The 12642-nt window shown below is 36.1% G+C and overlaps 1 protein-coding gene across 6 annotated transcripts in view; it reads right to left on the reverse strand.

Annotated features, from left to right (window-relative positions):
- The window catches only part of SLC38A4 (solute carrier family 38 member 4), a 69108-nt gene that overhangs the window by 9700 nt on the left and 46766 nt on the right, over positions 1 to 12642 (reverse strand). For all 6 annotated transcript variants that reach the window (XR_013400669.1, XM_015151528.3, XM_015151527.3 and 3 more), the window contains 9 exons: positions 11483 to 11556; positions 10921 to 11013; positions 5555 to 5636; positions 5387 to 5469; positions 5218 to 5276; positions 4108 to 4383; positions 3896 to 3975; positions 2488 to 2588; positions 627 to 751 (listed from right to left, as the gene is read on the reverse strand). Coding sequence is in view for 5 of the 6 variants with exons in the window: in XM_015151528.3 (XP_015007014.1) it covers positions 627 to 751; positions 2488 to 2588; positions 3896 to 3975; positions 4108 to 4383; positions 5218 to 5276; positions 5387 to 5469; positions 5555 to 5636; positions 10921 to 11013; positions 11483 to 11556 (973 nt within the window). In the remaining variant the exon portion in view is untranslated. The remainder of the gene's footprint in view (positions 1 to 626; positions 752 to 2487; positions 2589 to 3895; positions 3976 to 4107; positions 4384 to 5217; positions 5277 to 5386; positions 5470 to 5554; positions 5637 to 10920; positions 11014 to 11482; positions 11557 to 12642) is intronic.

Below are 12642 nucleotides of genomic sequence, written 5' to 3' on the forward strand. Positions count from 1 at the left end.
CTGGGATCTCAGAACAAACTGAAACCAATGACAAATGCCAGGAAGGGGTGATCTGGTATGAGTCTGGCAGAGACCGCATGTGAAAGAGATATGTGATAGATAGCATAACTGTTTTTTGAAAAATTTTTTTCTGGTATATAATTTACTTAACATGAATCCCCTTTTCATTAGCCTTCAAGGCGTCAGGTTAAATAAGGCAACTTTTGGATATTATTGCAGCATGACAAACTGGAAAAAAAATGAAATGCCTTCAAAACTGTGATGAAATTCAATATGATTTGAAAGTTAACATGGTTTTGGTTTTCAAGGTTCCGAAGTTATATAAACTCCTACTCAGTTTTACTAATCCACAAGATGGAAGCTCAAGCTCCACTTTTCAAATTTGAGTTTAAAAATAAGTTTTATGATTTTTTTCTACACTATAAAAATATCACCTGAAACGACTTGCTCTATCTGCACATTAAATGGCCAATTTTAAGTGGCTCAAAATGCTATAGGAAAATAACAATATCCTCAGGCATTGCAATTGCAAACTCACCCTATAATTAAATCAAAATGAAGGTAGAACACATGTGCTAATTTATGGGGTCAAGTAGGTTTCTTTCATCAAAGTCTTATGTACTTACTGGGAACAGGACAATGGGCACAGTTAGTGTTACTGCCACAAGGACTGCCAGGCGAACCATGAGAAGAGGGATGTCGAATGTATACACTTTGCTGTAGGCATGAAGTAATTCATCTTCAGCTTCTCCTACATCAGGAAGAAGAGAATGAGCCCGCTTGGTGTTGTCAAATCAGCACGGGTCACTTATGGCAACATTTTATAGAGAGAACACAGAACAGAGGAAAAGACCTAGGTCTGGGAATCCAGGCACCTCTGGTCTTGCCTCTGAGCTCATTAGCTATGCAACCTTCATTCAAATAAACCAAGAGGTCCTGAAGCTTATAAAGTTGCAGAAGCTATAATACAAAATAAAGAGCCTCTCAAGCTCATTTACATTGTGATAAATCTATCTTTGCTGTACAGAAGCAATTACAAATCAGACAAAGACTAAGGTGTTCTTGTTGAAGGGGATGAGAGGCCCAAGCCCCATATCTTGTCTTTCCCAGCCTACCACCTCCCTTGCCCCAACCTGTGCAGCCACTCCTGATGCAGTTTACAAAGCCAGTGTGTAAACTCTAGGATGAATGATTGCTACCATTTTTTCAAGCTCAACAACTATGACTCCATCACCACCCTAAAACAGATATTTTTGGGCTTTTTCAAGTTTTTGCTTGTCTTATGAAACTCATTAAAATAAGTATAAGTAACATGCAGGGATAAATTAGTATAATCTTTACAGGGTCTCCCAACGGATACTACTCTAAGATGAAGATGCTGCCCTACTTGAAAACACATTCATTCAGGATTCCAAACACAAATAACAAGGAAATATTTATGGAATCAAATGTAGTTGGATTTCCACCTCAAGATCAGACAAAAAGGAGTGAAAATACCTTCAGTAGTATTGACCTTGACATTCATTATTTCACAACCAGCAAAAAGTTAATGCCCAATCTAAAGCACATGTTTGGTTAATAGTCAAATATTAGTCAAATAGAAAGAAAACCTAAGCAAATGGTGGCCTACTCCTGAATCTCTCCTCCACAATTTGTCATACCTTCAATTCAGTTTACCAAGTCAGTAAGAAAAAAAAAAAAATTAAGTTAAAAACCTTAAAACGAGGCTTATACAAAAATATATTTATATTGATACACTGATTCATGTAAACATATGCTACCAGGTCAATATGTGATTCCAAGAAATCTGTATATGTGGCTGCACTTCATGGAAGGAGTACAATCCTATTCCTTTTGTGAACTGTTAAGATGCCAGAGAGGAAATGTTGCAGGCATAATCTAATGTGGCCACAGTCACTTTTTTTTTGGTAGTGCATTCTCAGATTGAAGGAAATTCTGTCATGTCCTCTTTCTTAGGAAATCATTTGATATAACAAAATAGAATGGATGTGTCAGAAATTTTACCTAAAGTCCCAAGCTCCCAGATTTGATTTGACTGGTAAATAGGAGGCAAGTTGAAACTTGAGGACCTGGCAGTTTCCCTGCCATTTGCTTTGCAGTTAATAATTCCATCAAAGGAGCTTTATCACATGCAAGTGGATTCATTCTCATCACTTCTAGCCTGAGTTGGACTATGGAGTCTAGCCAAAGAAATATCATCTGTCCCTAAAGGAAAATAATTTCATTTGAGGGATATTTTTTATGAAATATGTGTTAATTCACAAATTGTTGTAACTTGTTAGCCAGGCTGAATCAGGCCCCATTTCCTCAGGTCAAGTGACAAAGCTAAAATAGTATATTAATTGAATATGTGTCATCTATAGATCATGCTTATAGAAGGCAATTAAAAAAATCATACCTACCCAGGTCAAGGATCAGCCTAACAAGGATTTGCACATAGAGAATGACTTTCACAGAGTGACCTACCATAGAAGGTTAGGTAACCAAAGAGGGCAGCAAGCAGGTACATGACAAGCATCCCCGTGATGGAAATATTTGACACTGTTTGCATTTTTCTCTGGGACCGACTGGAAAAATAAAGAACACCAAGCTTTGTTTTTTAGACTTACAAAAAAAAAATCACTTTTCAAAATTAAAATAATGAATAAAAAAGTGTATCTGTATTGTTCATCGTGAAGACATATTTCTAGTACATAAACTTATAGCTGGTTTAAATTTGTCTTAGAGAGCTAATGAGGATTCATTTCCATTTTTCTTAAACACTACTCCTTCAGTCTTAAAAACAATCATTTCCCTAGAAGAGGAACAGTCTACTTCATGTCAGTCAGTAAGCCTGCCCACTGAATAAGAATGTAATTAACATAAAGATCAAACAGGCTCCTAACATAGAAAGTTTTTGCATTTCATAATGAGATGACTTTAGATGAGGAAAAGAACCTACGAGAGTCAGCAAAGTACTACTGCCAAGAGTCCAGACTACTGGAAATCCTGACATTGTTACCTGAAAAGCTTCTGGAAATCATTCTAGAGGGAACCTGACTGCCAAAGATCAATTGTCAGGCTTCTGGAATAACTGCTACACGTGATTTTCAAAGTAAATCAAAGACATCAAAATACTTGAAAGTGTTCTGAAATTTTTTATGAGGTAAATCAGAATTTATAGGGAAAGTTTTGCTATTTAGTGAGAATGAAGACTGAGGTTACTGATGTCTAGATTAAAGAAGTTGAGAATTATTATATAATACCCTTCCTTAAGGGAAAGAGGAAAACAGCTATGAGTTCATATCCTTTGTTCCCAAGCAAATACCAACAACTTCAAAGGGAAAAGAATACAAACGAATCACAGACCATCAGCTAGAAGAAACAAGATTTTCTAGCCAGTGACTCTATTGTACAAATAAGACAACAAAGGACAGATATTGGCACATCTCTTGTAACGAATGTGTTCTAGACAAGGCTTAGGTGCTGACTGTAAATGACATCAGTGGCTTATCAAGGCTGCCCCTAACCATAAGTTTTGGTCGTCATGGTGTTTTCATTTCTAGTCCAGCTGACATCACTTCTTCCTAACAAAATTTAAATTTAAATTCCCAACACCTGCCAAAATTATTACAACCATCGGCGGCTCCTTGTCCACCTGCCATGAACCCCTCCCCCGAACCATTATGGTGGAGAGAAAGGAGAGAAAGAAGCAAATAAGGTAGTGCTGTGGTGGGCTGATTCCCACCTTTCTGATTAAAGCATGTTACTGAGGGTGGATGGAGTACATATTTTCTCTGAAGAGGAAGCTATAAACTGTTTCCTCTTAAAGAACCTTGAACATATGAGCAGATTTTCAAAGCAAATTAGAATGCTAAAATGATGGCTGCCTTACTCTTTAAGTTCACTGTAGATGGGAAGGACCTCAGGGTGGCATACAAAAGCAAATGCTAGGATAGGAATTGCATAGGCCGTCTGAAAAACAAAGACAACACCACGTGTTTAGCATTCCAACATAGATGGTGATCTCAGGCCATCTCAGTTTATTGAATAAAAACTTAGAAAACACATAACTGTACTCATTAGAAGCCTGGACCTCTCACTTACCCGGGAGTTGAATACAAAGTATTTAGGTTGACACTTGTCATCACTATGAGCTTCATACTCTACTCCACTGTCATGAAGAGAGCCCTTGGCCTGGTTCTCATCCAGCCCCGCAGGATTGCGGTGGGTATAATCCATCATGAAGTTCACATCAGAACTCTCAGAGTTGTTGGGTAACATTACTACATGCATTGGAAGCGTGTTGTTGAATGACAGATTTCCAACACTGTGATCCAAAACAGGTAGAGGGCAGGGTATTTGGAATTTCTTGTAAATCACCTAGACTCCGTCATTAAAAAAGAAAAAAATCAGCTTTTTGAGAAAAAACAATGAAATAAGAATCTATATGTGTGGCTTATGGGGTGGGGTGTGAGGGAGCTCAGTTAGGCAATCCTTTTAGACTAATGGACAAAGTAAACTCCCTCTAACCTCTGTTCTAAGGGAAGAGTTGGAGCTGTGATTGGCAGCTCTGCCTCTTAGAGTTAACAGGACAATATTTTGCATGAATCCTTCCCACCCTCCTTCATGCCCTTCCATGAGAAAGATGATCACTTCCTTATTTCTTCAAACTAAAGTGACATGGGCCTTCAAAACCTTCTTTCCTTCTCCTTTACCTCTTTGGGGAAATGCTTTGTAAATTTTGGCATTCATGATAGTGCAAGAAATTCCCTCTTTTGTCAGGGGCCTGGAGAGGAGGATTTCTTCTTTAATTCCACTGTCCTTGTCCTGTCTTAATGGGTAGAATGTGTAAGAGAGAATGGCTGATTCATGTGAATATGGCTGTAGCATTCTTCTTTCTCTTCTGGGACTCTTCTCTACTGTTCTAAATACCAGATTATTGTCATGTTCCTGCTTGAAGTGTTCCTTTTTATCCAATATATAACCAGTGTACCTAGACCAAACCATTAGTAGTAGCTTTGATGTTCCACCTCAACTATCTTTAAATTGTAGCTGCTCTTTTTTTGTTCTAAATTAGTCTACAAGAAAATCACTTGTGATACAAGAACTATTTCATATTAGTGAAGTGCTTGAACAAAATGAGGACACTAATTTAGGCACAGTAAGAATCTTATGCTAACCAACCTACAAGGGTCATGTCATCACATCACTTACCACACTAACAAAAAACACCATGCAGGTAAGAGAAAATCCACTGGTATAGCCAAGATAACCTAGAAGTTAGAAGAAGCATTTTGGAAGGTGAATATGACATCTACAATTAGCTTACCTATTTAAATGTGAAATAAAAATAAAAATATTTCCAGTTAGAAAATATCTTTACCTAAATTTTTAAGGAGTGAAAGTGGAAGAATAATTCCAACAGATACAAATATGATGAGGTAGTTGCCATTGAGGTACCATTCTCTAGAAGAGAGAGACAAGTATTTAGAATCAGAAAAGACCAAGTAGAATGAGTCACTTGATGTCACAGAGGGAACATAAGACATACCCAGTATTTTCTTCAAGTCCCATGAATGCTCTGATTACTTCAGGTAGTTCATATTTAATGATAAAGAGGTAGCTTGACATTGCTAAAATGGAAAATGTGACAGCTTAGATGGTGTGGATAGCACTGAAGTCACATGCAAGCAAGTTATGACATTTGGGATAAGTAAGATGAACATCTAATCCCCCAAATGGAAAAAAAACTCACTGTGTATTTGGCACTGCTTCCAAGTTCTCTTCCAAGATAGACATTTGACCCTCTAGCTTCTGTAGGTGGACCTTTGTTAACAGTATCAGGGCTGATTCTGTGTTAAAGCCAGCTCCAAAGTTTACAGTGAAGCTGCAGTTTTAAGGTTCTGCCCTCAGTTATAAATCATCATAGCCCATACTCAGTGTGCCTGTGTTAGTGTCTATAACTTGGGCAGTAGTCTGGCAACAAAAGGCATGGACAGCTGAGAGATGGCAGAATCAAAGGGCAGATCTGCAGAGTCAATACATCCCCTCTGGTTTTCTGCAGACGGGCATGTATCTAGTCCTCTGGGATCTGTCTGAGGAGCACACAAAGTCTCAGACCACTTATTGTCGGAACCAAAGTCTTCCCGGATGGATTATAAATTATGCTGCTATAAAGACACATGCACACGTATGTTTATTGCAGCACTATTCACAATAGCAAAGACTTGGAATCAACCCAAATGTCCATCAGTGACAGATTGGATTAAGAAAATGTGGCACATATACACCATGGAATACTATGCAGCCATAAAAAAGGATGAGTTTGAGTCCTTTGTAGGGACTTGGATGCAGCTGGAATCCATCATTCTTAGCAAACTATCACAAGAACAGAAAACCAAACACTGCATGTTCTCACTCATAGGTGGGAACTGAACAATGAGATCACTCGGACTCAGGAAGGGGAACATCACACACCGGGGCCTATCATGGGGAGGGGGGAGGGGGGAGGGATTGCATTGGGAGTTATACCTGATGTAAATGACGAGTTGATGGGTGCAGCACAGCAACATGGCACAAGTATACATATGTAACAAACCTGCACGTTATGCACATGTACCCTACAACTTAAAGTATAATAATAATAAATAAATTAAAAAAAAAAAAAATCTTAAAAAAAAAAATAAAAAATAAATAAAAAATAAAAAAAAAAAAGAAAAATAAGAAGGATATTCTAGAAACATTCTGGAAGCAAGTATTTCATAATATTTAATGATGCCATCTCATGATGGGGAATAGAATAAGTGGTCCTCTGATGAATTGCAAGTGGATGGGCAAATGAACTTTGTGGTATAAATAAAAATTGTTAAAAGAGTGAAAAAAAAAAAAAAAAAAAAAAAAGAATACAAGAGATGACTCCATCTTTGTCAAAGACGTTCCCCACCCCCGCTTCATCTTACTCTCCTTTTGACCAACTAAGGAATTATATAGTGGCAAAATTTCATGAGCATCTAGGTAAGTGATATATGAGTCATTATCTACTCTAGTGAAAGATTTCTTGATGAAATCTACAAGCCCTCTCCCAGAAAAAATGAATATGTATTCATATGCATAACATTACAATTTTCCTGCATCATGCCTTTTTCAAGCCCATCCATTTGGTGAAGGATAACGCTGATTTGTTGACACATGGCCAAAAGATTCAGTTAAAAACAGAACTCACAAATTTTACATGAAAACTTTAAGTGTGTCCTACATCCTTCCAGTGAATTTTTGCTGACAGGCACTTTAAAACACATACTTAAATTAAACTACTGAGTTTAAAAATACTTTCTTCACTTCAAATGAAAGTAACAGTGGTGATAATAATTCCCCACATTGTTTAGTCCTGCACATTACTTCATTTGATCATCTGAAAAACCCTGTGAGTTGACAAGATATATGTTGTTATTCTCATTCCACCGATGGAGATATAAAAACTCCAAGATGTTAAATTGACATGTCCACAAAAACACAGCTTGAAAAGGACGGACTACATCTAAAACAGAAGGGCTGGTGCTTCTTCTCTACTGTCAAAGTGAAACGATTTTTACAATAGCAGATGTATCTTCTGTACACATTATCTGGTTAATCTTTGCAAAGACCTTGGCTAAAGCTAAATCATACAGAGTGTGAACACAGGAGATATTTCTGATTAGCTGGCTTGGTATGGTACCATTCAATGTTAGAGCTATTAATTGCTGATTTTCAGTGATGCCAGTGATGTTAACGTGTTTGATCTTCAAAAATTCAGAATAATCCAGACATTAATCTGTTAATGTGAAAACATCTGCAGTAAATGTTAATTTTTGAGGGGATTGAGAAAATTAAATGTTCTAAATGTAGAGTTGTTAAATACAGAAATACGAGACATTTCTCTTACACCAAATATCAATTAATCAAAGAAAGTAACCAAAGTGAGGGCATTTTTTTCTGGGGTGATGTTATAACATTTCATCTTACTCCCTTAAAGTCACACCTCTTACTTGTGTGCGGCTTGACCCAGAGACTGCTTTAGAGTTTATTCCATTATTTAGAAGCATAGTAGTGGCTATACTTTGAACCACAGCTGATGCTGCTGTCACTCAGCTTGTTGAGTTCAGGGTTAATTATGCTAATACCTGGTTATTGTTAAATTAGACCAACTATAAGGCAATCCTATGAAAAGATTGATACTTTAAACCTTAATAAGTCTGAGAGTTTGAAACAAATGTAAAGTGGTCTATTTGTTGGGATTTGGGGAGCTAATATGCATATGGCTCCAAACCAGTAAAATGAGACCATTCTGATATTACTGTCAAATTCTACCCAAGATTGTAGTCTTAACATATAAAAAAATTTCCTTAAGCACAAATCATTAAGATATGGCTGAATTTTATTTATCTGCTTACCAAATATCCATTATCAGGGCAAGTATAGTTAGATTACTAAAGAAATTTCTGCATTCCAGAAATCCTCGATAACTCCAGTGAATTTATTTATTAAAATGGGTTGCCTGTTTGCAAGATCTCTGTGCAAGTTTATTTATTGTAGCATTTTTATAACAGTGAAAAATTAGAAACAATCGAACTGTTCCTCAATAAGGATACTGTAAACCAATTATGGCACATTTGTGTAATGGAAACCTCAAAAATCACTAAAAAGAATAACATGCAAATATATTCAAGGCATATTATTAAATTTAAAAAGAAAGCTGAAAATCGGTATCATAAGATGATCCAACACTAACAATACTCAATGTATTTGTTGAATTAGGCATAAGGGAAAACCTATGAGTAGTTATTTCTGAGGGTGACTGACACAAACTTTTCTTGGTAATTTATATATTTGCATAGTTTTAGTTTTTCACAATCATCATATATTTGTTTTATAATTTTTTAATGCCTATTTAAAAAATAATTCAGGCAACTCCAGAGACATGGATATGGAAGCAGAGAACCAGGGAAGAGAGAAGCATATACAGAACACTTATTATGTGCCATATGTTACCTTGTTTCATCCTCACAATGGCCTTTGTAAGGTAATTTTATACATGAAACAATTAGGCAAAGGAGTAAAGTGATCTTCCCAAGGTCACAGATAGTGACAGAAACAGACTCAAATTCAGGTCCATCAGACTCCAAAAGCTTATTCTCTACTCAAGTGTTTTAAAATATCCTTTAGAAAACAGTTACATACCAGATACATACAAACAGGACCACGAGAGCCCAGAGGAACTAGTATTTAACAGTCTAGAGAAGCAATAGGCCAGGTGAGCAAAGTGAGAGAGAAAATGTTTGTGTGTGTGTGTGTGTGTGTGTGTGTGTGTGTGTGTGTGTGTAGAGTTGGAGGACTTCGAGAGACATTCAAGGGGAGAAAATAGTCTGTGAAAAGAAGGCATGGATGATTTTTAAAAATATTAAAATTATACTGTTAGGGGACTAAATATAATTTGTTATGGTTTGACACAGGACATGTAGGGTATAGATGATGGATAAATTGATAGAGATAGATAGATACATGATAGATAGATGATAGAGAGATAGATAGATAGATAGATGATAGATAGATGATAGATAGATAATAGATAGATGATAGATAATAGATAGATAGATAGATAGATAGATAGATAGATAGATAGATAGATAGATAGATATGGGCATTGCTAGGAAAGGTTTAGAAAGATAAGCAGAAGAACTAGATGAAAATCCTGTGTCAGTCCAGTGAATTTAAGTTTTACCTTGAAAATAATGAGGGCATGCTGAAGAATTTTATGCACGACAAAAGTAGAAACAGACTTAAATTTGAGAAAGTTTATCTGGAGAACAAATTAGAGTTTATCTGGGAGCAGGGAAAACTCAAGCCAGGAAGACCAGTTAGAAGACTACTACAATAGTCTGAGCTAAAAATGGTGATCATCTGTGGTCATGTGGATGGACAGAGAGGAGAGATTCAAGAGATAAGTAAGAGATCAAATGAACAGAATTTGGCATTTGATTGGACATGCAGAGTTGGAGAAAAGGAAAGGTTTACGCTAACATCCAGATGTCTGTCCTCAGAAACTGGATGACTGCTGGTGGTATTCACTGAGAAAAGAAAGATCAGAGAAATAGAATAGCAGGTTTAGGGACTGGGTAGGAGGAGAGGGAGTAAGTGTCACTATGTGGGGAGATGGTTGGGACCATGTGCCAGGAAGCAGCCAGCGGGACATCTGAAATATGGGTCTGGATGCTTTCTGAAGGCCAAAGACACAACAGAAACCGTATGAAGCTGGTGGGCAAACACACCAATGAGAGAACACTGTTCAAAATATATATATTTCTAGGTCCTACACTGGAAATGATAATTCAGTGGGAATTATAATAATCCATAGAATCAACAAACCTGGGTTTATAGTGCATCTGATGCCTAGCCAGACTCTTGCCTTAGTAAACTTCTAGAGACTGTCTAGTGGGCTGGCTCAGTGCAGGCTGCATTTCAAGGACCATAGCATTTGGCCATGTTCCCCCAGACACCCACTTTTCAGTTTTGTAAAATGAACTCAATCACATATAGAAAACATCAACTGTTTTGGCAATGACAGAAATAAGCACAAATTCTTCAATTTTTAAGAGCAACAATTCATGTTGTAATAACATTAAAAATCAAGAAAGCTTTTATTTTATATTTTAATTCTAGAATTCAATTGGCAGGGTTTTACATGTTATTTCATTCTTAGATATTGCTGTTTTTAATTAAAGAGGGACACAAATCTATTTAAGAAACTATAGTTTTAAAATTTAAGAACTATAAGTAGCAATTTTTCTGTATCTGAAGTGCCTGTTCATTGCTGTAAGTTTTCTTATTAATTTAACATGCTATAGAAAGTTTGCATGATCCATTGAAAAGTATATCCCCTACCTCCAATGTTCTGCATTGTAATGGAAACAAAAGCTCCAATTTTCCCCGGCCATCCAAATGCCTTTTCTCCTAATTTTTCATAAATCAAAGACCCTACAATCAAAGATAAAATAGCTTTGTTAAAAATATTGTTTTAACGACTAAAATATTTTGTCATATAATTCCACACTGGAGTCTCAAACTTGTAAATAAAGATCATATAGAAATTATAAGCCCAAAAGTTGCAACCTCAAAAACCAATAAGCAATATATCAAAATGTGCCCCAAACAAGAATCAATGGCTTTATTTATTTTAACTGCATGTAGCAAATCAAAACAGTTATTTCTATCATATGTCAGAAATTTCTTTTTTTCTATTTGTCTTGAACCTGATTCAGTTGACTTTCCCTCCTGCCTCTCACTTGCCCAAACAACTAAAAGCACTGAGAGATTGTATCACTGGGCTCAGAAGAAAATGAAATGTGAAACTGACTACAATCATCCTAAGGTTATGAAGCAACAGACTGAAATACTCTTTTATGAGAATTAAAATAGAATGTGTTGAACTCAAGTGGTAGCATACCTCCTTCCTTTGCTGTTTTTAATAAAAGGTGAACTGAATACAATGATAATATTGCCACAGCAAGCAGCATGATTCTGTAAAGGGAAGAGAGAGTAGGTAATAAAGTTTCTATAATAAATAAAATGTAATTTTGTTAGATGTTACAATAAACGATCACATTCATCTTTTCAATCATAGACTTTCCAAAAGTATGTGGATTTGGGGGAGGCTGAGAAATTCTTTTCAGAACTCTACACATACCCTTTAAAGTCATAGAAATAGAATGTGCTGTATTTTACATGTCCAAATCTACTACCTGAAGTCCCTAACTTTTTTTTTTTAAATGTTACGCCGTGGTAGAATCTGGTTCACAACTTATATGCTAAGTGTGTAGCAAAATTAGCAAATGCTACATCTACTTACTCAGCACATGGGAATATGTACATCATATTTGCATGATATTCACATCAGCACTTAGAATTAAAGGGCTATTCAATAGTCTGACTAAACCTTAATCTGAAATCTAGGAATCCAAAAGCCAAAGCATGTAGTCTGAGCTGCATTACTGCTGATCCTGTGCATTAGATAACAAAACACTTTGTAAGCTAGAGGGGCAGGCAGTTGCATATATAATAGAGAAAGCAGAGAAAGCTAAGGATGGGACAGGAAAATTCCTTTTTTTTTTTTTCTTTCAGAGTCACTTCTGGTGTCAGGACCCCCACATGCATGTATAGTTTCTTTATGTTTATACTGATTGGTATTTTTCCAAATCTAAGATTTGGAGCGCAAAAATAAGAATGTTCATAGAAGCATCTACATAATAAATGGAGAAACAATGCCAACTTTTACCTCGAATTCAGAAAAAAATCTTTATCTCTATTTATTTTAAAAAAATACACTTTCCCCACAATTGATCTAATCCTTTGGTAGTTCCCAATGAAATCAGTAGTACAAATGTACATTTGGACCATGAATTATAAATTTTATAACCCCTGTAGCTATATTGTGCTCTTATTTTACATAAAGTATGTCTGCCAGAACTAACCAATGACTTAGTCCTATAATTTTCCATATGCGTTATGAACTTAACCCTTTTTAAGGAATAGTGTAATTCAGATTACATAATTTTGTTCCCTGGAAAAATAATGCACATTCCCTGCATTCTAAACATATACTTTCTC

Source organism: Macaca mulatta, chromosome 11 (genome assembly GCF_049350105.2).
Source record: "Macaca mulatta isolate MMU2019108-1 chromosome 11, T2T-MMU8v2.0, whole genome shotgun sequence".
Classification (NCBI taxonomy): domain Eukaryota; kingdom Metazoa; phylum Chordata; class Mammalia; order Primates; family Cercopithecidae; genus Macaca; species Macaca mulatta.